The sequence below is a fragment of the Aplysia californica genome, unplaced genomic scaffold (genome assembly GCF_000002075.1).
Source record: "Aplysia californica isolate F4 #8 unplaced genomic scaffold, AplCal3.0 scaffold01120, whole genome shotgun sequence".
NCBI lineage: Eukaryota > Metazoa > Mollusca > Gastropoda > Aplysiida > Aplysiidae > Aplysia > Aplysia californica.
Window position 1 is genome coordinate 178,910 of NW_004798390.1, and position 26,035 is coordinate 204,944.

A 26,035-nucleotide genomic window follows, 5' to 3' on the forward strand; every position below is an offset into this window, starting at 1 on the left:
TGCCAGCCCCTTTTACCGTCAGGTTTTGTCAATGTAATATAACAATATAGTATTTATGCCTTTACATCGCCATCCGCCATCCGCCACCAATTCACGAACTGCCTGCGTTGTACCGTCCTTATTAAAATTAAGCAAATTCGCCCCTCTGTACCGCCAGTGAACTGGCCGCCAGGTGGTACACACGACACACTGGTTTGCTACTTAATAATCTTTCCCCCACGAGAAGGACATAGAGATAAAAATATTATATTCCTTGACGTTGGGAAGCCTGGGCTATAAAAACAGAAGAACCCCGTTGAACTGCCAGCCCCGCTGTTCCGTCAACTTTATACTCGTCCCAAGGGTGGCGGTATAACGAGGTTCGACTGTTTATATGGCAATATATATGACAAAATATATAAACAGAAACACACACACACACACAAACAAACACACACACACACACACACACACACACACACACACACACACACACACACTCATTAACACACATGTATATTTTGTATTATATTACATTTATATACAAGACGCCATTAAAATTGCAATACTACGCTGGCTGTCAGAGCACGTGCACGCGAGCCACTAACTTCTTTTAAAATTATTTGTTAGACTTTGAGAGTTGTATCAGTGCTTGAGCTACTCATGGTGTGGCTAGTGTTCTTTGAATAGCAAGGAATACGTTGATTCAGGTTATCCCTAGCCTCTACCTCGTAATAATAAAGTACAAAGGGCTGTACAGTTGTACAAACCACAATGGATTTAGATAATACAATAAGCTCCAATTTTACTATTGGTTAAGAAAAATGAACGAAAATCCATTACCAGTAAATATCACACACAGAATTCGAATGACTCTGCCAGGCCAGGTTTCGTAACGGTGAATAGCGCACAGATAGAGGACGTTGAAGTAGAAAGGGTCACCTCTCTTCCAGCGACCCGCCAACGTAGAAGTTTTACGAGTACTGGTATTATACTTACCGTTGTAGAATAATTAAAAGGTTTGGAAAGAATCTTTGTTGCATAGTCAAGCAGTCCACTGACATGAAGAGAATCAATATAGTGTCGTATCTTTCCCGATACCCTTTTGAGTGCCTGAAGTACGACCTGTTTTTAAAAAAAAGATTTAAAAAATTCATTTATGTTACAATTTGCTTTCACAAACATATTGACGGTATAAAAGGGATTATTCTAAAGTACTGTGAAATAGAAGAACAACGCAACGAACAGTGGGGAGGCAACGAAGTACAAAGTCTGTGGCAGAAACAAGTTTACCTGTTCTGTAAAATCAGTATTATTTCTTATTTTACTCATTTAAAATTGTGTACATTCTTATTCAACACAACGACTATTAATCTCATTGGATTTTTACATTTGAAGTAGCCAGCGGTCAAATGAATAACTTTATTCACTTTGACCAGATCATCAGCATTTATTGTTTCGAGCACTATTTTGTCCTCGTCTTCAAATATTAATCGCTGCCCCTTTAGTCCTTTGATATGAAAGACGCATTGTGTTAATTCTGGGGAAAACAGGGGACCTTAAAAAAATTCCCAGTAGCAGGAGTCCAGTAGATCGGTGGCCTTTCGAGTCATGATGAAAGACACCTTGCTCAAGCAGATCCGGCCTCTTTCTTCTGATTGCTGGTCTCAGCTTAGTTTCAAGAACCATCTTGTAAATGTCAGCATGGCCTGTTGAGCCAACCGAAGTCGCCTAATTCAAAGCCACACCTTTATTTTGTTGAAAAAAATATGATATGCAATATTTCAAAGTACCTTGTTTGTGTCAAGCTTTCTGAGGTTTGTGATGATCCTGGGTTTGTCTCTTTTGCTGATTATCTTTAAGTTCCGGATTCCTAGAATTCACCTAAGTTTCATCACCTGATGTGATGTTCGCAAAAAAAAAAAAATGTTCCTTTATTCCAAGCAAATTTCATTTCTTCTCCAAAAACGTAAAAGCATGGGAGCAGCGATTTGAAGACAAGAGAAAAAATGTGTTTAGAACAATTACGCTGACAAAAGAAACACTAGCCGAGGTTCGCAAACAGCGTCTGACCGCTGAATCAGAGCTACGAAGAAAGGACGACAACCTCAACCTAAAGGCCGCTATACATGTACGTTCCAACATGGCGGTGTAACCGGAGTGGGAACCGGAGTGGGAACCGGAGTGGGAACCGGCGTTGAAACCACCGCGCAAAACCGCCGTTCGACGGGTCGGTTTGTCTTCCAAATCACGTGCGGTTTAACGACAGCTCTCAAGTCAAATTTTAAAAGGGCGGAGTGTACTGAACACCTTCAGTGAATGCATTATTATATGGGGACTTTAAAAATATCTTTAATTATTGGAGAAAAACCCCCCACAAATTCTGCTCGAATCTTGACTTAAAATTGGGTCACTCGTTTAAAAAAATGTAATTAGATTTTATGTGCGGTAAATCATTTTGAAGATATTGGCAGTGAAAAAATAAGAGGGCTAAGCCTGTGACGTCGCACAAAGGCTGTCGTTGACGGAACGTGCTGAACTGTAATCAGAAAATCAATCTTGTTGAAACCGCCGGCTCGGCCTCCTGGTTTAACTTTTTACCAGCAGTTATCCACATCTACGATTCTGCCGCCAGGTTTGCCTTTCCATTCCGAACCAACTGTTTGGAACTGACATGTGTAGCCGGCCGGGGAAAACAGAGTCGAAGATGTTATTGCTCCAAAGATGCTCCAGCTATCTAATCTTTATCACAAAACGTAATTCTGTGACGTTCAAAAGAATTTTCATTTTACACATCTTTCATTTTACACTTCTTGTTTCCTACATATCTACGATATTTTGTACGTTTACCTACTGTAAAAAAAAAAAAAGATAAATATCTTCTAGTAGCTCATGCAGAGTTGTAAATGAAAAACATGCCACGTATGAACAAACCATTTCACTTCTATCAGAACGGGATTAAGCCCAACAACCATACCACCTATTTTCAATCTCCTGACAATGATGTTATTGTTATTCTTAAAGAATGATGGTTCTAATTTTTTTCAAACTGAAAACATTGGTTGTATAACACACCATATTTGGCTTCTTGTGGGGTTTTGGGGGGTTTTCTGGGAATTTTTTGGGGGGGAGGTTGTCAGGGGAGGGGGCGGGGATTTTTGTAGGTTTGATCCTGATTCTTCTACCAGAAAAAAAGGAATTAGTGCGAATTGATTTATAGAGTTTGCTTATTATTATACAGACGCGTCAAGTGTAGTGGAATATTGTTCATGACTTACGTAGTCCTTCTCAGACGCCTTGTATTTGTCTTTGTTCCTGAATATATATTTCATCAGCAGATACTTGGTGTAAAAGGCTGGAAAAAAGAAATCAGTGTAAATGTGTCAAGCTGTTGATCACACTGATAAAAGAAATCCTGGAGATGACAACATTGTTATTGAGAAGTTGCAGTATTCTACAAGATTGCGACAAAATTGAGTCCTCATTAATTTGTAAGTCTCAGTGCACCCTCGAGGGTTTACGTCAACATTTAGTTCTGTTTCACTGTCAGCTATCACTAAAATTGTTACATATATGTACTGGCTTTACTCCTCAACTTGTTTTTTTTTCTTTATGTCATTTGACCCTTAGTTTAGGAGAGACTCGTTCATTATTTACACAAGCACACTGAGGAGCAATGCAATTTTGCTGAAAGTAGAGAATACACCCCCCCCCCCTTCCCCGATTAAAATAGTGAACGTACCTGTGGTGATAGTACCATCGTTGTGAACAAAGTTTCCAAGCTGTGCAAGATCTTTCCCAAAGACGGGGTCCAGCTCTGATATGTTGCGGCTATCCCATGCCTGAGGATGATTAGGCTTCATCATTTTGACAATATTCATTAGTAAGTTTTATTTTCTATTCATTTTTATTGTTTTGTTTTGGCTTGTTCATTTGTTAATTCGTATACTATGAAAACTAAACTAACTAGATTCAAAGTCGTTTGTGGTGGTGGTGCAATGCAGTGCAATTAAGGCCACTAATTTCAAATGATGTATAGAAAGCGAATATATTTTTGGGGGGTTTTAGTAAGAGTTTTATGGCGCTCGCAACTTCATAAGGTCATAGTATGAATGCGCAAAAAAAGTTGGTTCCTCCATTTGCAACAGTTGACTGCACAGCCTGATTCTGGTCATCACCTCTACAAAAATGCTGAAATACTAAAAATTTAATGTAAATAAGTTTTAATTTAAAATAATTTTTGAAATAACGTTTTTATAAATTTTAATCAATGTTATTCACAATTTTTAATAAAAGGCCTTTATAAAAAATCAAGGATTCTGTTTGAATCAACGACGGAAATCAGATCTTGCAATTTTTTGCGTCTAAAATATTTCCTTCGGGTCTCTCTGAAATCTAGACATTCTGTTAAAATGTTTCTAATGCTAAAATCTGTGTTGCATCCAACACAGAACGGCTTCTCATCTCCATAAATGAGGTATTTATGTGTCAGGGACGTGTGTCCGATGCGTAATCGAGTAAAAATGACACCCTATCTTCTGGAAAGGCACGAAGGTTTTCGTGGACCCAGTTTGGGCTTGATGTTGTGTCGTTTGTTTTCTTGGTTTTTTCAGTGAGCCTCCCACAGACTGGAGGAGTCGTTTTGTTACTTTATTTCTAAAAAGTCAGTCTGTGTGAGAGTGTTCGTCGTTGATCCCAACAGAAGAGAAAAGGATCTTTTGCCAGGAGGTCCACTTGCTCGTTTTCTCGGATGCCCACATGGCTAGGTAGCGAACAAGATACTTTTCCCGGTTTCAGCTAAAGCGTGTATTTTTTTAAAGTAAACTATTTTTTTTGTTGGTGTAAGAGTGTGTAGTTTGTAAGTGAGGTGATGCAAGACAGAGAGTCAGATAAGTCAATGAATGATTTGTTATGAAATTTTTCTACGGAGTCCAGTGCCATGTCAAAGGCAGTGGCCTTCAACGAGAAAATAGAGGCTTCGGGATGTAATCTACTCTGGTGTGTGGTAAACTGTTTGAGGATAAGGCAGCGGTGCCCACAGCGGAGTCCGATTTAGAGCCATCTGTGAAGATTAGCTCTGCAGCGGGGGTATTTTTCTATATTTTTTTGTATTCTACTTTAAATATTTTGGTTTTTTGTGCTTGCTTTGGTGTGTGTGGTCAGCTGTAAGTCTATTTTTGCCTTGGTGAGGAGCCACGGAGGGAGTTCGAGGAAAAGAAATTGTTTAATGTCTTGCTCGGAAAGGTGCTTGGTTTTTTTAAGGTTCTCAAAGACTCTCGGGCTGAAGGGATTGGTGAGTTATTCGTTGTTTTGGAGTTTGTTTATGGTGTTCCAGAGTGTCTGGATTTGTTCTGAAAATACAGTTGTGTGCTGGGTTCTCTAATGTTGAACTTTGTTTAATTGCGAATTGCGTATTGTAGTGAGAGCTGTGTGTGTGTGTCTGAGAGTGAGTGATGTTAAGTTTGCCTCGGCTTGGAGGCTCTCCACTACAGAAGTGCAGAAAGCCCCCAGGGCAAGGCGAGGTCCTTGGATTTGTACTGGATCCGGCACTTTCAGGACCTGGGGTTTTGCCGATCCATAGACCTGACAGCCACAGTCAAGCCTGGATCGGACAAGGGAAATGTATAGGTGGAGAAGGTGTTTTGAGTCCCCGCCCCACTCCGGATGCCATAAAATTTTCAAAGCGTTTTACGCTTTCTGGCACCTCACACGAAGGTCTTTTATGTGTGGAATGAATGTGAGTTTCTTGTCAATGTGAGTTTCTCGCGTATAAAGGTCTCCAGGTGGACCAAGTTTTCCAGAGTGGGTTGTGTTTTCCTGAATCCGCACTGGAGATCGCTCAGCGAGCCCCTCGTCTGCAGAAACCACAGGAGTCGCCTGTGATTGTTTTGTTTGTTTTGTTTAGTACAGTCGCCTGTGAATCATATTTTCAATAAGTTTACACATACAGCTCGTTAGTGCTATTGGTCTGTAATTGGAAGGGTGTGTGTGGTCCTTGTTTGGTTTGGGTATTGGAATGACAGTGGCGAGACGCCAAGACTCCGGAAAGGAGTACGACCGCCACATGTCGTTGTATGTGTCTAGTAGGAGTGTTAGTGTTTCTGAGGGTAGGTGTCTAATGATCTGGTTGTGGATGTCATCCGGTCCCGGGGCTGTATTTCTCAGGTCTGAGACGCACGATGTTAGTTCGTCTATTGAAGTCTGCGTTGTAGGTTTCATTGCTGTTTGAGTGGAAGTTGAGGTTTTGTTGTACTCTGTTAGTTTTAATGTTTTGGAAGGTGGTGTTGTAGTTTTGATTTGGATCAGTTTTTGGAGAGGATGTAGCTATTATGTTTGCAATGTCTACCCGTGTTTCAGCTGTGGTTCCATCCGGCCTCTGGACATGCCGGGTGGTGTCTGTGCGTCTACCCAAATTTTTTAGCGATGTTAAAAACTTGGTTGAGTGGTGTCTGATTGTTGGTTTTAGATATGTATTTTCTGAACGATTGTCTTGTGCTCTCCCTCAGGCATCTACGTGACGTGCCTCAGCTCGAGCTTTCAGGCAATTAATTTTGTTTTCTGTGATGGTGTTGTCGACGGCTCTTTGATATGCTGCCTTCTTTTTCTTTACTGCATCATCACATTCCCCAGGGAACCAGACCTTCTTCTTCCGGGGTTTTGGAGATGTTTTGGGTATGAGTTTGTGGCATATTTCTAAGAAGCTTTTCGTGGAATATTTTGTAGTTGAGATCGAAAGTGGGATTTGGGAACATTCAATGGCGAACCCGTTGAAGTGTTCTGGGGTCGAGTCATTTTGGAGGCTATTAGTTTTTAGAAGAATTAGGAAATGGTCCGTACGGTTATCCAGCACAGACCACTCAAGATCTGGGACTAGGTCAGGGGTACAAAAGGTGAGGTCAAGGGATGAAGGGCCGAAAGTGGATCTGTTTCTGTAATTGGGGGACCTTTAATTTAAGACAGATGTCATTTTGAAATTTAAAAAAAAAACCTTCTCAAATGTTTCCTTTCTGGTCTGTGGGTTTGTCTCCCCAAAGGGGTGGGAGCTGGAGCTTTAAATTATTTTGTTGGATTATTTTGAGGGGGTAATTTGGTGGGATATAAACTGAGCAGATCGAGATTGGTCTGTGCAGGGCGACCCGTAGGGCAATTATAATAGCCTGGAGGGCCGTCCTAAAATGTACTGGTCCATGAAAGTGTTGTTGTCAGTGCAGATGGTGGTTCCACCGGAAGCTTTTTTGATTGAGTAGATGTTTTACGGCACTATCGACACAATTTTGGTCATTTAAGCGCCAACAGGTTTCACCTCTACAAAATCAGACGTGTTTTTAGTAAGAGTCTTTCGGAGCTCGCAACCGCACACGATCACACTATTTTCATTATGCTAAAAAGACAAACAAAAATTTATTAAAAGTTTGTAAATATGGAAAAGGCTTATTTACATTTGTACAATATTAATTTCAGTGTATGTGTATATACACCGATAACGATAACTATATATTTTCATATACTATTAAATAGTCCAATTTCTTTTATATAACTTAAATTTTTTCTAGGGACTACGAAGTCAAAAAGGGTCTTAATATCTTAACATTTAAAATATTTCTTACGAACATCATTACATTCGACACATTCCGTTAGGATGTGCCGAAGCGCTTTTCCCTTTCGTCAACCCGCAGCCACCTCCCAATCGTCAGCCACCCCCAACCTTTGACACGGGTCAAACGTCCATCTATTTATAGGTAGTTACCGGAACATGTATAGGTGAAGTGATGTGCCGTGATAGTCGCGATATATTATTTATTGAGATTGTTGTGGTCTCTCTTTACTCATCACCACGAGAATTTCTTGAAGTTTTCCCCTGGACTCTGCCTTTGCTAAAATCTCGAATCTAGATCTAGATCTAGATCTAGAGTTGTAATCTAGTGGCAGGTTGCAGATTTCTGTTGTTATCCAGTACATTCCAGAGATTAAATAAATTGGACTAGACTCTAGATCTAGTAGTAGACTCTTCTTCTTCTACTTTTAAACCTTCGAGATTACAAAGGCCAAGCCTAGGCTTGTAAGGATTCGTTTTGTTAAAAGTGTTGTTTAACACAAAGTCTATGAAGTTAGCAAACCTAACATATTGTTTTCTAACGAAATGATGCTTAAATTGACTTTTATATTGTCAATAAGAGATCAAGTTTAATCACCTAATCATTTAAGTAAGGAAGTGGCTATTGCTATCCTCGCCCGGGGTGAGAATAAAAACCCTACGATTGACCTCTCACCCCGGGTGAGACTTGCCAGCGTTGGCTATTCTCACCCAGTGTGAAACAAGACCTGTTTTTCCTAATTTCGAAATGCTTTCTATCGGTGTGGATGATCAAATTGACAAAGGCAAAGAAAAAAAAATGACGTTATAGCACAAAAGTAAGCTAATTTGATCGTCTACAAAGATGCTATGGCTCTTTCACTTTTCGAATCGACCGAACTACGCGGGTCACCATTTCGTTTTGCCCGAAAGTTCTCGCAAGATCTACTCCTCCCCCTTCTCTCTCTCTCTCTCTCTCTCTCTCTCTCTCTCTCTCTCTCTCTCTCTCTGCAATTTATTAAATCTGCAACCTGCAATTAGATTACAATTAGATCTAGATTCGAGACTTTAGTAAAGGCAGAGTCCAGGGAAAAACATCAATTAAATTCGTGTGGTGCAGATGAGTAAAGAGAGACCAAAACAATCTCTCTATTGCGACTATCATTGCACATCACTTCGCCTAATACATGTTCCGGTAGATTTAACTACCTATAAATAGATGGAAGTTTGACCCGTGTCAAAGGTTGGGGGTGGCTGACGATTCGGAGGTGGCTGCGAGTTGACGAAAGGGAAAAGCGCGCTGTGCCGAACTGTGAAATTTGTGTTACACGCCACGCAAAAAGGAGCTTCCTCTCCTTCGAGCAAAAGTTTGTGCGTGACGTGCGTGTGTCCTATCTTTAGTCTGGTAAAAAGTACTTTTTCTCTTCGTAGGAGAGATAGTGGTTTCCTGGGCGTAAGTTTCGGTTGAATGTAATGGAGTTTGTTGTGTATTTGTTGATTCCAAAATTGGGACCAGGAGGATGTGATGTGTTCTTTTACTTTCGGTTTCATGTCAGAGAAAGGGATTTTACTATTTTTGTTTTCAGGTAGTTTTAGAGATTCTTTGGCAAATTCGTCAACAGCTTTGTTGCCACCAATGCCTACATGGCTTGGAAGCCAAGCTATTGTAATAGTTTTTCCAGACTGATGTAGAAAATATAGTTTAATTATAAGTTTTAAAATTCTGTTGTCGGAGGTGTCAGAGCGCTCTAAAGATTTCAGACAAGAGAGAGAGAGAGAGAGAGAGAGTCTGAAAGGATTAGGAAAGTAGACTTGGTTGATTGATCTATTATATTTAGGGCCATTTCATTTCAAGAGCTGTAGCCTCAGCAGTGTAGACTGAGGCTTTTGGGTGGAGTTTCCTTAAGCTTAAGCTGTGTGGCAATGCAAGGGCAACAGTTCCTACTGAGGAGTCATTTTTGGATCCGTCTGTAAAGAGTTTCTCTGCTTCAGGGTATCTATTTATTAGCTGTTTGTATTAGTTTAGGTATGTAGTTTTGTCTGTAGACTTTTTGTTGCATTTTTCAAGACTAGTATCTATGTTTGGTTTGGTTAAATGCTATGGAGGTACGCTGGACATGGCAAAGGGCTCGATTATGTCTTCAGAAAAATCAATGTTTTTGAGATCGTTCTGGATTCTTATTCCGAAAGGGCTTACTTTATTTCCTAAGGAGGATAAAGTTTTTAGATCTCCGGGAAGGCCAAAGACACATTTGTGGGCTGGGTTTTGGGGCACTGAGCTAAGTTTCAAAGCGTACTGCAAAGAGAGTTTTTTTCCTTCTAAGTTCTAAAGATGGTTCATGAGCTTTGGCCTGTAAACTTTTTACAGGTGAAGTACGGAAAGCGCCTAGGGCAAGGCGAAGGCCTTGGTTCTGAACAGGGTCTATAATTATATGGTAAGATTTTCTAGCTGATCCGTAAACTGGACTGGCATAGTCCAGCCTGGAACGGATAAGGGAACGGTAAAATTGAAGAAGTATTTCGGTATCTCCTCCCCATTCGGGATTGGATAGTACTTTTAAGGCGTTGAGAGCACTCTGACACCTCGTCTTCAGGTCTTTCAAGTGCGGCAGGAAAGAAAGTTTATTGTCGAATATTACGCCCAGGAAACAAGCTTGTTTTTTACAGGAATTTTCTTTCCAAACAAATATAAATCTGGTTGTCGCACGCACTTGCGCGACAGACAAAAATGTACACAGTTTGTTTTTGTTGTAGAAAATTTAAACCCGTGCCCGTTTGCCCAAGTTTCCAGTTTATGGAGTTGAAGCTGAAGCTGACGTTCAATGTGATTTATTTTGGATTTGGATTTATAGCAGATCAGGAAGTCGTCAACGTAAAATGAGCAGTCAATATTGTTTTGAAGGGTTTTTGTGATGGAATTGATTTTAATTTCGAAAAGAATCGGCGTTAAGATGCTTCCCTGGGGGACGCCTTCTTCTTGGGTGTGTAAATCTAAGATTTGATAGGGTTCAACCTACTTTTACTTGAAATGATCGATCTTTCAAAAAGTTTCGTATAAATTCGGGAGGATTTCCGCGTAAGCCCAAGTCACGCAGGTCTTTTAAAATACCATGTTTCCATGTGGTGTCGAAGGCTTTTTCTAAGTAAAAAAAAATAGCCACAAGGTGCTCTTTCCGAATTAAAGCTTCCCGAATGAAAGTTTCAAGTCGGACGAGATGGTCAATAGTAGAGAGATTTTTGCGAAAACCGCATTGAAATTTGGATAAGGAGTTTGAGGTTTCGAGAAACCACATTAGACGTTTGTTAATAGGTTTTTCCATAAGTTAGCAGAAACAGTTTGTAAGGGCTATGGAACGGTAGTTTGATGGGTGAGAGTGATCTTTTCCTGGTTTTGGGATTGGTATAATAGTGGCAAGACGCCAACTGCTCGGAAATTGTTGAGAATTGTAAATATCAAGGAGTAATAGGAGTGTTTCGTCTGGAAGACGTCTGATGATTTCGTTGTGTATTTGATCAGGGCCTGAAGCTGTGTTTGATAGTTCTGCAATATTACATTTTAATTCATTAAGAGAAAAGCTGCAATTATAGTTTTCTTCATTTGAGGAGGTAAAATCAACAGTTGTCTTTTCAGAAGACATTTTTACTTTTTTGAATTCAGGGTTGTAATTGTGGATAGAGGAATTTCTGGAGAGAGTTGATGCTATACAATCAGCTATTGTTTTTTCGGTCTCTACGAAGGAGTTATTCGGTTTTTGGATGTGTTTGATTGTGTCTTTTCTAGTACCTTTTAATTTCTTTATCATCTTCCAGACTTTGTGCATTGGTGTGTTGTTGTTTATTTTAGAGACATAATTTCGAAAAGATGTTTTTTGGCTGTTCTGATTATTCTGCATGCTTGGGCTCGCGCAATTTTGAAATTAGTGAGGTCTTCGTTTGTTTTAGAGTTGACGAACTTCCTGAGAGCTGATTGTTTTGGCCGCAACAGCTTTTTGGCAGTCTTCAGTGAACCACCATTTATTCTTTCGGGGTTTGGTGGATAATTTTGGTATGTGTTTTTGAACGATCTCGAGAAAGGTTTCATGAAATCGTTCAAAAGTTTGTGTTTGTGTTTGAGATGGATTGAGTTTCTCCAGACATTCCATGTGAAACCCATCCCAGTCCGCTCTTTTAAGATTGAAACGGTCCGGGATAGGAGTTCGGTGTGGAATGTCTGGAATTACGTTGATGGGGAAGTGGTCTGATCCGTGTTGGTTGTCCAGGACTGACCACTGAAAGTCTGGAATTAGTTCTGGATCACATAGGGTTAAATCTATGGATGAAAAGTTTAGGTTATTTTAATTTTGAAATGTTGGTGAATTGTCGTTAAAAATACTAGTATTGGCTTTTGTTACGAAATCTTCTATGATTTTACCTTTAGTATCAGTTGGTTCATTTCCCCAAAGAGGGCTATGGGCATTAAAATCTCCCAACAAGATGAAGGGTTGTGGGAGCTGTTCTCTGGGGTTTATTAGATCTCTTAAAGATAGAGGATAATTTGGAGGGATGTATATTGAACAGATAGTTATAGGACAGTGTAGAGTGACCCTGACGGCAACTGCCTGAAGTGTTGTGTTTAATTGTATTTGTCTGTGTAGTGTTTGGTTATTTATTAAAATGGAGTTGCCTCCAGAGGCCATTTGGTTGTTGGTGTATATTTGGTTGTAAGTTTGATAGTTTTTTTAATGTGAATGTGGATGTTGGCAATTACATTTGGGGGGTGTGAGGTCAAAAGATATGAAAGTTCTGCCTGGTTTGCACGCAAACCGCGAATGTTCCACTGAAGAACTACCATTTTTATTTATTTTGAGGGCACGGGTTCGGTATATTTTTTGGGCCGTTGGTGACCGTTGCCTTTGTTTTGTTTGGCTGCGGTCTCGGTGGACCGCAGCTTTTTTTGAAGGAGGGTGTGGAGGGGGAGGAGGACCGGAGTCCCGGATGCGGGTAGAGGAATGGGAGCAGGTGCGGGTAGTATAACCTGAAAAGTGAATATGGACTTTACCGGAGAACCAAATGTCATAGAGGAAATGTTCACGCTTTTCAAGACCATCGAGGAATCATGGACACATTGCTTTCCTCTGATAGTTTCGCGAACGGAAAATGGTACAGTCGAGGATGAAGATCTGACTTTGGAATGCAGACCGTTGAGATGTTGGAAAGTCATTGCTGCAGACATCGTCTACGGACAGACCTCTCTTGGGGCTCATCTACTGAATTTTGCACCCTGGCGACGTTTAAAGGGGTGCGAACGGTGTGTGTTAGACCTGAAATGGTCGTTTTGTCTGGGAATTTTTAGTTCTGGTTCTCTGCAGGTCCTACCTGATAGACCATTTTCACCTTTGACATTAAAGAAGGCTTCAGGTCACTTTAACGGTATTTCCGTACCTTGTGGTGAGGAAATGTTCCCTACAAAAAGCTCTCAGCTTTTACTTATCTTAACCATGATCTCAGCAGGCCACGGAAATTTGAGAAAATGTAGATATGAAAAACTTATATTGACCTGTAACTGTAAGGCTGTTGTAGTTTGCAATGTGGCGCAATTTTGGAGGTTTTTTAGTGGTAGGCCTAATGCGAACTAGATCTAGTGAGTGATGCTAAAAAAAACATGGGGACATAGCTGAAAACGGGTTGTTTTTTTACGAGCTATGTAGAGAAAAACTATTCTGTGGATTTAACTAAAATGAAGGTCAAACAAATTCCTTTTGACTTCCAAATGGTGTGTACAAATTTGAAACGCTAAACTTCAGTGTGGAGGAAAAGTTTTTTTTTTTTAAGTTGTACATGTTGTTGTTGTTTTTCGGATCACCATGTACATGAGATTCTCAAAGACAAAAGAAGAGATTCAGACTTTTATTAAGATCAGATAAAGATAAGAATATCAAGCGCATAGAATTACTCACCACCCTTCATACCTTCCAGCTTCCTTCTAATCATAATATGTGTGAGAGTCGACAAAACATGACAGGAGTAGAAAAGTAACAGCTAATAAGAGCTGTAGTGTTGGATGGACACATACATTATTGATAATGATGTTTTTAGTCTAAAGTACATTAAATGTTTACTTATGATTATACTCCGACTCCAATTTCATATCACGTATAATGTTTAACCTTGTCCGTACGTCGTGTTTTACTATCGTATCCATACGACGTGGGGAACTCTGTGCCACCACTTTCCAAAGAGGAAACTTACTCGTTAATCCGATCCGTACGCTTTGCATAACAATCTTTCAAATGCTTTTTTAAGAAATACTGAAAGTTTCAAAGAGATCTTCGCTCCAGAAGTATTCTAAAATGTGAAGAATACAACCCCGGGGATACAAAATGACCCCAGGCCGTACGGATAAGGTTAAAGTAATCGAATACAACAAAAATGATTAGATCCAAAGAGTCTACATAACAAGAGGGGCCACTTCTCTCTTTGAGCCAATTAAAAAAGTGTCCTCAAAATTCGGTGGCGCCCTCTTCGCAAAAGCGCACCTTTTGCGAACAGAGTTATCCTACTTGAGTTTAAAAAATGAAAGTGAAACTAGCAAGTTTTTTAATGAATTTCGGAAGAACGCTTTTTAAAATGGTTACGCTAACAAAAAAACTCTTCCGGAGGAAAGGGTGATTGTTTTCTTCGTTTAATTTGACTTTAGAATGAAAGGCGAGAGGTCATTAAAAAATTTTAAAACCTAAAACTCCGCACTGAACGAACCCGAACTGCTGATGAACAGCAGTCGATCTGCGCACGCAAGGAAGTGCTATTCCTATTCTTCTTCTGGAAAAACGAAAGAGAGCTTCAAAACAGACTGCAGCGCCATCTGAAGCAAAGAGCGAACTTCCTGCGGACACTTTTTTTGGCTGAGTGGCCTATCTTGTTATTGACTATCTTTGTTAGATTAACATCTATTTTTGTTTGTTAAAATGGCACGATCGATACCGACAAGTAAAATGAGCTCCCTGCTCTTGCGTCATTGCACGCCCCGTATGCAGAGCACATGGTCACCCATATTAGACTTCTCTCGCCACGGCGTCGGGTCTCCAGAGGCACGGTCGGGAAGCTCTCAAAGAAGCTCCTAATGAGGGGGATAGCTGAGAAGAAAAAAAAAGAACAAAGACCCCAAAAAACATCAACAGCACACTCACGCAGTCTTTTTTGTGTTTATAAAAGTAACAGAGAACATTCTGTATTTTTTTATTTTTTTTATTTTAGCTTTTTTCTGCTCTCAGGGAGAAGTTTGTGTCTTTTTCGTTCAGTTTTTGTTATGGGGAATGAGACACGTAATGGGATAAATGAAATAAGCGAACCCTCACAAAGTATCTTGGTGTATATACACGACAAAAGGGAAATAATGTTAATTCTTTTGTTGAATTTTTTTTAAGTTCTTTTCTGTTTCAAAGGACGATATACGTAAGGTACAAGTCAGTGCAAGGGTCTACCGAATACTTTTAGCCCGCATGTGGTGAACACACAAAATGTGTTTGGTTTGCTTAATGAGTAATGAAAACAACAATGACACTAAAACACCTTTAGAGCAAGGGATAACAAGGTAGACTGGTTTAAACTAGAGAGAAATAGTCAAAAGTATAAAATTGGACCTACCAGTGGTGCTCTCCAATGACCCGCAAAATATTAAAGGAAAGAGATGCTGACTGGCACAGTTAATTCTGTTTAGAGTTTGTTTGTTTTGTTTGTTTGAGTAAAGAGAAGCACACTAACACAATAGTGGTCATTTATTAGCGAGAAAAAGTAAGACAGACAGGCAGCGACCTCTGAGGGAAAGTAAAGAAGTAGGACCTGCCAACAGCAGTGACACCCTTTAACCACAGTCTCTGTTTAGAATGGGAGAATGAAGAGAACACGCAAGAATAATTAATATTGTTCTGGCGTAGTTAGTGAGTCAACAAATGAGTTAATAATATATAAGTGGAAATTGAGTAAAGAGAAACACATCAGAGCAACAGCGGCTATTACATTATATTTGGTGCATGGAAAAGGACATACAAACAGAACAACAGAGGAATACAGCATAAATTGGACCTCTCAGTGGAAAACTGTTCCACAAATCAATTCAGCTTAACTCAGTCTGTTGTTCAGGCAAATAAAAACAAAAAAGGCCAATTACAAAGAGGTTATAGGATATGTATCGCACACGTAAAAACGTTCACTGACACAGACACATGAATATAAAGCACACATGATTTTGCTTTGCGTTTCATTCAATTCTTTGTTGTTTGTTTGTTTGTTTGTTTGTTTATTTGTTTGTTAACTTGTTTGTTTCTCTGTTGGTTTGTTTGTCTGTTTGAGTGTTTGTTTTTTTGTTTGTTTGTTTTTGTTTGATTGTTTGTTTTTTGTAAAATTTTCAAGGGTTTACAACTGCGTAAGGTCAAATGAGCGTGCGAGACACGGGTGAGTCATATTCACTGTAGTTCGTAGCATGGCTTGGTTGTACTTAGCGAATCTAATTGGTTCAAATATAGATAAAATATAGATATTCAAATACATAAAATGGATAATAAGAATTTTGTTATGACATCAACAATTTACTTTTCTAAAATAACAAATGAATTTACATTTCAGGGTAGAGGCCAATGGCCTTTGTATCTGAGCACTCTGTTGTGATCAATAACGGGGAACAACGTAAATTTGAACATTTAGAATATTCCCCACGGGTCCCTCCAAAGCCATGGGCATTCTATAAGTATGTGCTTGGGGAGAAAAATCCATATCGGATCCGATACAAGAGGGTCTCTCATGGCCCCGCATGAGGTACCTAATATGTGTAAGGGAGGTGTGTCAGACTGTCAACGTTATCGAGCAAAGACAACATCGTCTCTTCTGAGAGGCTCGAATGTTTTCGTGGGCCCAGTTTGGGAATAACGCTGTGATGTTTGTCTTTCAATTGTTTGCTCCAGTGTTGCTGCCACAGAGTGGAGGTGTAGACTTTGACCTTATTTGAAAGACCGTATATAGGAGGGTGTTCTTGGTTGATTCCAACAGTAGGGACAAGGATTCTTTTGCCAGAAAATCGACCTGCTCGCTTCCTTGAATGCTCACTTGACCTGGCTAAACAGCCATGCAAGAACGATATTTTTCCCGGTACAGTCAAGGAATGAATCCTCAAATGCAATTAAACTGTTTTCGGGCGTAAATGTGTGAGATTAGATTGGTGAGTGAAATGATGCAAAGCCAGTAATCGGACAGAATTAGAACCGATGTTTTGGGGAGAATTTTCCACGGAGCCCAATGCCATGTTCGTGTGAGTGTTAGTGGTGGTATGTTGGCCTTGGCTTTGGGGCCCTCCCCTGGAGAAGTACGGGAAGACCCCAGGGCGAGGCAGAGTCCTCGGGTTTTGTACGGGGTCCGGCATTAAATTTGTTTCTATGTGAGGTCGTTCCCATCCAAAGAATTGACAGCCGCATCAAGCCTTGATCGAACAAAGTAACAGTTAAGGTGGAAGAGGTGTGTTTTTTTCATATAACTGTAGCGCACAATCCTGCAATCGTTCTGCATTATCCTTCGCTACAGCTTTTTAAAAGTTCTACTTGCATGAATCACTAGGTCTCTATTTAACATCCCCCCCCCCCAAAAAAAAAAAAAAAAAAAAACTCCTCCACCTTTTTGTAATCTTCTTCTGACCACTGCATCTGACGACCAGCTCTCGCCATTTCTCTTGTCCTCTACTTTCCTCAGATAGTCACCCATCGTCTTTCCTGTCCACTCTGTAATGTTGTCCTCCCTTCTCCTTCTCTGCCTTCCTCTCTTTCCTTGTAGGATTGTTTTGGCAAGTCCTGTGAATCTTATGACTTGCCCATACCATTTAATTTTCGTCTCTTCACTGTGGTCAGTAGATCTTCATGCTGCCCCACTGCGTTGGTGATTCTGTTCCTTACCTCAGCATTTGAAATGTGGTCTTTGTATGAGATGTCAAGGAGTTTGCGGTAACATCTCATCTCTGTTATACTTTTATTTAAATGTACAGACATTATATCAGATATCATTGTTCATCTATGTCTTCCCCACATTTTGCACATCATTTTCCTTTCAGACATTTCCAGGGGGCTCTCGTGGCGTAGAGGTTAAGGCGTTGGCCTCTCATTCAAAGGTCCCGGGTTCGAATCCGGGTAGCGACCGAAAAATTTTCTTCTCTAAAATTGTCTCATTTTACCTCCTTTCCTGCTCTCTAGCAATGTTCTGTTGTCTGCTTTCATTTTCACTTTCTGCGCCCACCCTCTCATCTCCTTTGCACCCTCCTCTCGCAGCCTTTCTACCGCTACTCCTTGGCTCCTCTTTACTGCTGTCTTTCTGCCACACCTCTGATCTTCTGGTAGGAAAGATCTACACCTACCCTTCTCGGTCAAGGGCGAAAAATCTCAGAGGGCCCGTGTGCAAGTTGCGCACGTTAAAGATCCCTTGGAGGTTTAAAATCGATGAGAATAGGCTTCAGCCGCCACCCGGGCAAAATTCAAAATTTCCTACCAACTGAAAATATTAGGTGTGTCCCGCGCGCTCATGTGACCTTATGCAGTTGCGAGCGCCGTAAAACACTTACCAAAAAAAAAAAAGAAGACATTTCCAGTTATTTCCTCTTCACTGTCTTAAAACTACGTTTAGATTTAGATGTAATGTTAACGCTGCACTTCTTAATCATTTTGGGCACAACAAACAAGCCCTTGTATCTGTATACAATGTATTGTACTTGATACAACAATGTAATGTTGTCGTAACTTCTGAATTATGGTTTTCAATATGCATTGACATTGCCATTTGCAGAAAATTTCTAAGAAGGATAATTTAATCAACGGTTTTTTGATTGATTGGGTGGGTGTTTAACAGCACTATCGACTCATTTTTTTGTAATTTAAGTGCCAACAGGATTTACTGATGTCATGTTTTAGTAAGAGTTTTCGGCGCTCACAACTGCACACGGTATTATCTTCATGCTAAAAGGACGGACAGACATTTATGAAAATGTTTGTAAATATGGTAAAGACTTATTTACATTTGTATTTACAATATTATAGAGTTTTTTAAAGATCAAATGTACACATAAAAAATACAAATGCCACATAGCAAGTTCAAATGCCACACAGAAAGTTTCACGCCACATAACAATTTCAAATGTACAATAGGAAATGTTAGTGCACAATTGTGCGTAACAAATTCAAATGTACAAATACCAAATCCAAATGTTACACAATAGCAAGTTCAAATGCCACATAGCAAAAGCAAATTATATCCTCCACAAAGACTATTCAGTGTGAAAAGCATTTATATGTGCTCAAACTGAGTTGACGACAACCATAAGCAGTTTAAATTTAATGGGAATTGATCACCATTTACAAAATCACAAGGATGCTCCATTGGAAAGAAATTCAGATAGGACAGAAGCAACTAGATATCAATCTGCAGCACGGCTGATGAAGAACATTTAGCGGTATGAATTTGCTTTTATTGAGGAAGCTGGTAGCAAGCCGTTGACGAATAGAAACCGATGAAGAGCACGGAGTGCTCAATGCTTTGTTCGGGTAATGCAGAGTCGAAGGGGACCGAGCTGCACGATGCCATAGGGGCTTAATTTGCCGCCAGTGACGAGGGTGGCCTGGTCTTTTACGACTTTCAAGTAGAGGGAATGGCAGCTTTCATTTCAACCCATCCCTCTAAGAAACTGTTCAAACAATCCCCACAACGAAGTATGCTTCGTATGTAACAATGCTCGTGCACAACGGCAGGCTTTAAATGGCAACTCGTCAATAGATTGGGGAAGAAATATCTACCCCCCTAAACACCTTTTCTTAACATCTACGAGAACGCTTGTGGATTTGGAAATACGATTTGAAACCGTGGCTAGGTACAGCAAAAGACCAAATCAATGCTCACTCAGCTGACTCACCAACAAAGGATGGTCACACTTGCCCAGATGATGGAACAAAAAACCCAAGCTGTGACTACAGCGAAAATGGCAGCGCCCTTCAGATCAATGCAAGCCTATAAGCCACAGCGTTTTGTAAAGCAACAATAAGTAAATAAAAGTAAACTTGGCTTTAGATTTCCCTCAGTTAGTTCTATAATATACCAGCAGTATGTTGATTTGCATCATAACCATTCGTTTCTGTTTAAACATGTGGGTTTATCTTCGTTTTTTAAACTTAATTTAACTATTAGTTTCGTTTCACATGATTTCTTTATTGTGGCACCTCTCGGCTTACGTCGAACTTTTTCGTGGCCAAAAAACCCAAACCCTTTTACTTCTTACCCTGATATACTTCTTATACTTTTAACCCCCTTTTTAGTTTTAGTAAGAGTTTTACGGCACTTGCAACAGAATAAGGTCATATAAGTGCCGAAGATTAGAGGTGTTACAAGAGAGTAACAGACACAAAAAAGAAGGAGGAGAGATCAGGATGATAGATGTTAGATAGGAAAGAAGGAGCAAACCACATCAGAGCACCCGCCAACCACTTACTTTTACTCTAGTTCAAGCATATTTACATTTGAACTTGCTATGTGGCATTTGAATTATCTATGTGTTACATTTGCGATTTCTATGTTTACATTTGAACTTGCTGTTGTTGTATTAGGACTTTTTATGACGTCATTTGTATATTTGGATTTGCTTGGTGTAATTTGGTCTTTCTATGCGTTCTTTGAATTAGTTATGTGTATATTTGAACTGAAAATAATATAATTTCATGGTATGTATATACACCTACAACGATAACTATATATTTTTATATCCTATTAAACAGTCCTATTTCTTTAGTATAACTTAAACTTTTTCTCGGGTTAACAATGTCAAAAAGAGTTTTGACATCTTTACATTTAAAGTATTTTGTGCGCATATCATTGAAGTCGACACATTCCGTCAGGATGTGCCGAACTGTAAAGTACATGTTGCACGCCACGCAAAAAGGAGCTTCCACTCTTTCGAGTAAATGTTTGTGTCAGACGTGTGTGTGTCCTTTTTTTTGGGGTATAAGAAACCATTTTCTCTTCGTGGGAGAAACATGGGTTTCCTGGGCGCAAGTTTCGATTGAATGTAATGGAGTTTGTTGAGGACTTGTTGGTTCCAAATTTGGGACCAGGAAGATGTGATTGATGTGTTCTTTTACTTTCGGTTTCATGTCAGAGAAAGGGATTTTACTATTTTCATTTTCAGATAATTTTAGAGATTCTTTTGCAAATTGGTCAACGGCTTCGTCGCCATCAATGCCTACATTGCTTGGAAGCCAAACTATTGTAATAGTTTTTTTCAGATTGACATAAAAACTGCAGTTTAATTATAAGTTTTAAAATTCTGTTGTCGGAGGTGTCAGAGCGTTCTAAAATTTTCAGAAAAGAGAGAGAGGCAGAAAGGTTAATCAATGGAGTTTTTCAAAATGCATTTCTAACTTTTATAATAGAGCTAAACCTATAACTATCTTTTTAGTCGCGATTTCGGAAATCGACCCTACTGGTCTTATATTTTTGCCTTTTTTCTTGTGCTGTTCTCATGATGCTGAATAAAATAAAAGGAAAAGCAAACAGGCAGATCAATGAAAAAAATTCACAGATGGTTAAAATGATCTCAAAACAACAGGAGGAAACAAAGAAGCAGGAACTCCCAAAGGTGCTCTGAAACCGTTAGAGTAACTGTTGAACGGACATCTGATGAACGAGGAAAATTAAGCTTAGACGTTAATATTCACTTACACAGTCGATTGTCCGTGTCAAAGGTCGCGACTTGATAAACGTATGGATGTTGACTGGCTGTCAAATTCGTAGATTCGATGGGTTTGAAAGACCATAAGCTGTACAGGCTGTTTGCATGGGGGGTACAAGGTAAATTATGAGACTTCTCCAATGGTTTGTTTTTTTAAACATCTGAGAACATCATTGTCAAGGTTTAGTCGTGCTTATCATTAGGCCAAGAGCGATATTTATATTTTTTTTAATTTTCTTGTCTTCCCGAGACTGCCCCCCTAAAGAAACAAAACACTACGCTCACTCCATCTCAATTCGATTATTCGAAACATCCACCGCATTAGATAATACGATAGTCTAGATTAGTGGTTAGTTGTTGTTTTTCATATAATTCTCTTAAGCAATTGATCTTATTTAGTTCATGTTGATCTTCTGTACAAATAATTTTCATGCAATTATGGAACACAATTATCAATATTTCTACGCCAAGCCTCCCCCCCCCCCCTTTCCCCCTCCCCTCAAAAGAAAAAAGAACAGCAAACAAAACCCTCAAAACCAAACTAAAATCCCCGTTGCATTGTAATCTTCACTCCCCTAGTTGAGCCCCAACTAAACTCAAACTAAAAAAAGAGAAGTTAAAAGGGATATTCAATACATTGTATTTCTAACGTGAAGAGAGAGAGAGAACAATTGTAAGTAAAAGAAAATAGTTAAAGCCGATGAAAACTTCTTTGGATCATACCTATTGACAGACAACAGTGTTGGTGCAGCAACAGTACAACTGGCTTCCAGCTTGTCAGTGGTCACGTGTTTCGAAACAATAGCTGTGTGAGCCACTCCACTTTCTGTTGTTAGCGTAACTGAAAGTGAAAGAAAACCAAGCTCAGAGACGTCTTTTTTACTGGCTTCTCAAAGAAAAGTCAGACGTGGAGTACCACAGGAGTCAAAGAGCAGATGAGCGTTACATGATACAGCTTACTTTTGCTATATAACCTTTTCTCTTTAACTCTTTTCCAAGAAATTGAAATCGCCTGAACTGGAGTAATCTGCAGAAGTTCATATTGGAATTTTCAAGCTAAAAATGTTCATCCTATGGTGTAGGCCTACCAATGAAATATGTGGCTCTTAAAGGGGTTTGGGGGGTATCAACATACAAAATGCTAAAGTAACCAGTCATGAATTTCAAAAATGGAGGAAAAACATTGCATGCAGGCGCGGTTCGTCCATAGAGCACGGTCGTGCAGTGCCGTCCAAAATATTTTAATGTTCTATGACGCAAAGCACCCACAATAATAAAATAAAAGACGCCAGAAACAAATACTAGTCAAATATTATACAAAATGTATTAAAACAAGGCCCTCGCTGACGCCGTAACTGTCATTTCTATTCTATAACGCCGTAAAACATCTACTATGCCATGCCTAAGTTCATGCGCTGTATCTAAAAATAACAAGACAGTCAACAGTGGAAACCTGACCTATAAATCGCTGTTTGGGATAACCCAAGCGATGACGACCCTTGTAGAGAGTTTGGCGGTACATTAATATTAATAAGACGGCACATCTCAAATGTGCTCCTGCCGAATATCGCCGAAACATAGCCCACAGTAGGCAATCTAAAAATAAACGCCATAGACTGTGCACTATTCCATGCCAAAATTATGTGGGCCCCGGAGCAATGCAGCGGGGTGCTCAAGTGAATTGTGATTGGTTCATTGTCTTGTCGCTATTTTAAGTGACTCTGTGACCTTGAACCTGAGGGAGGTGAACGTGACATACTTAAGTCGCCGTCCTATGAGTTGTGCTTTTGAACGGTTTTGTAGTGGAGTGGTGAAAGGTATTACTTGTGTGTTCAGTTCTAATGCAGGATGAATGAAATTGACGTTTAGCTAACAAACAGATGTAGTCCTAGAAGTCAAAGCCACAAGTAAAAAGAATGAAAATAAAAGCACAAGGTCTTCCTTCACCAACCCAAAGATCCTAAAATTATCACCATCCCGTTTACTCTGCCCTTGATTATCTTCAGCCTAAGATAGCTTAATTGTGCACGTCCACTTTTTAGACCCACGAGCCGCCCCTGATTTCATGGTCAAAGTGGGTAAACACAAGGGAAATGTTCTATAGTAGATTGTTATTAGAAGCAATCATTGTAGTATTTTAAACTGTTGGAAATTTAAAATTATCTTTCGTACTTTTCTGTTACAAATATACTCACGGAAAAAAGAAAATGTGCATAGAAACCAAATATTGTACTGGCAAACCCATTTTCCATACATAATAGATTCCTTTTCTGAACGACACACTCATCAAGGAAGAGGTCTTGAGGATAAAATAATTTTCATTGAAGTGAATCCTGGACTCAAATTCTGAACACGTGTACAAACAGGCGCATTATAAGGCAGTTGGGTGAATCAGAAACCATAGAGTTGTCGTCCTCAACAAATAATTTTTAGCTGAAACTTGGAACTCATTCAACTAACGGTATCAACTTACGTCAGCTTCTGAGTAAAATTTGGCTACTGCTGACCTTTACTTCATCAATCTCTGGCCATATAAGGTATGTACAATGTCTTTTGTCCTTGAATATATTTTCTAACATTATAGTTAGGTCTAATAATCACCCTCAGATCATGAGATCTATAATTATAATATTTCTTTTATTCTAAAATTTTACGTTTATGATTCTCGCTTGAAATAGGCATTGTGATCATTATTCTTTCCATAACGTTTGTTTGTTTTTGAAGGTCACCATCGGTTTCTCCGGTCTTGCGAATGGGCACTGGGTGTAACTGATTGTTTGTTTAGTACGGGGTTTTACGACGCTCGCAACTGCATAAGGTCATATGAGCGCGCGAAACACAAGTTAGTTTTGTTCACAACCGTTTACTGTACGTCTGTCTCGGGTCAGTGGTTAAATCTTAAATATGTTAAAATGTTTAAAAATCAGTGTAAATATATATATATATTTTTATTTTTTTTTAAATTTTTTTTTCAATCTAAAATAATTTTTCTAGTTAACATAAAAAATTTTAATAGTACGATTTCACTTTATAATTTGCCATAAAGGCCAATAGCCTTCATAAAATTCAAAATTCTGCTGGGACCAACGACGGAAAAAATGTCTTGCAATTTCTTGCATTTATAATACAGTGGAGTCCACTTATAACGAGTCCTGAAACAACGAAAAGTCTGTTATAAAGACACTATTCTGAAACCCCGTTTTCTTACTTCTTTATTTTTGTAAATAAAATACTGCTATAGCGTACTCAGACTAATATGTTAGTCGGTTATAGTGGCATATTGCTGCTGCTGTACACAGCGCATAGGCTGTTTTTTATACATGTAAAACCTCACCGGTTGAGAAACTTGTTGGTGATATAGCAAAACAAAGAGTGGGGGAGCCCACGTGTGCCAATAATGAAGGCCAGAGCGAATGAACGGAGAAGGTGTGGTATGCACAGACAGGTAGAGAACGCATCGCATGATAGGTCAGCGTAGTCTAGATTATCTAAGCCTTCCATGCCTCTCACTTCTCCGATGCGGTGATGGAGAGGTCACAGTGCTGTGATGGACGGAGTGAATGTGTGACGGGCGCAAGCAGACTGAACTCACCACAGGGTGTGATGGGGTGGGGGACAACACAGCGGGTGAGTTAGCCTAGAGCCAGAGCCCCCTCTTTCTGATCGCCAAAACCGAGCTGTCCACATTGCTAGCGCTAGAGAAAGAAACCTGATTCGATTTTTGATCAAGTATAATATAAGACCTAGAGGTCATGTTGAACCAAATCATCACATGGGGAGATAACGAAAAGAAATAAACAAACCACCAGACTCATGGACTAGGCCTACTTTATTATTTCCCCTGAATTTATTACTGGATTCCTTGTAACGAGAATCCTGCTATAACGGACATTTTGCATCGGTCCCCTCCCTCTCGATATATCAGGATTCCACTGTATTTCCTTCGGATCTCTCCAAAGTCCAGACTGAACTGAACTGATCCCACAATGGGCACCGTCTATTATGTCGACAAGTGTATGCCAAATAAGGTTGCTCGAGGCTGATTACCTTATTCGGGCTACACATTGCCCAAATACGTTTGTTTAATAAGAGTTTCACAGACCCGCAACTGCATAGGGTCATACCAGCGCGTAAAACACAATTTGGTTGCAATCACAACAGTTCACAATATGGCTTGGTCTTGCTCAATGTTTATAGGCCGATGTTAGGGGACCGTACGCCTCAATAGTGCTTGACGCTAAGGGACCGTACGCCCTACCTGCGCTAAGATGTCCCCGTGGTTTTATGCACCCCGCATAATTTTGCAAACTTTGATCGTATTTTTTGCATAATTTCTTATTATTTTTCTTTATCATTCTTTGTTAAAATTAACAGAATCGAATAATTTCACATTTTTGGGTTCAGTTTGCATAATTTCAGAAATTTTTGTGTTCATAAAACCGCCGGGACAGGCTAAGGCTTGGTGTTAACCGACCGTACGCAGATGTGCATGCATCTGGACTTTGCAAAAATACTAGAGGAAACCGACCAGTTTAACGAAGCTCCTGACGTTAGGAGTTATAGGCTACTAAGAGAGTGTTTAATTAAGATGTCTGAATACGATTCTGAGGTATCCAGTGGCGGTGGGTGAACCAAAATTTGAAATTTTCTCTCGTCTGCACCCACGTTGTTGTTAAGTGTCAATAAAAGACATCAAAGACAGAGAGAGAGAGAGAGAGAGAGAGAGAGAGAGAGAGAGAGAGAGAGAGACAGAGAGAGAG

At 39.7% G+C, this 26,035-nt stretch overlaps 1 protein-coding gene across 1 annotated transcript in view; it reads right to left on the reverse strand.

Moving 5' to 3' along the window:
• The window catches only part of LOC101860542, a 22,988-nt gene extending 1,236 nt beyond the window's left edge, over positions 1 to 21,752 (reverse strand). Inside the window, exons 1-5 of the mRNA XM_013090041.1 lie at positions 21,266 to 21,752; positions 14,513 to 14,664; positions 3,722 to 3,821; positions 3,258 to 3,334; positions 979 to 1,104 (exon numbers count right to left, since the gene is read on the reverse strand). Coding sequence (XP_012945495.1) covers positions 979 to 1,104; positions 3,258 to 3,334; positions 3,722 to 3,821; positions 14,513 to 14,572 — 363 coding nt within the window. The 5' untranslated portion in view covers positions 14,573 to 14,664; positions 21,266 to 21,752. The remainder of the gene's footprint in view (positions 1 to 978; positions 1,105 to 3,257; positions 3,335 to 3,721; positions 3,822 to 14,512; positions 14,665 to 21,265) is intronic.
• Positions 21,753 to 26,035: the final 4,283 nt, after the last annotated feature.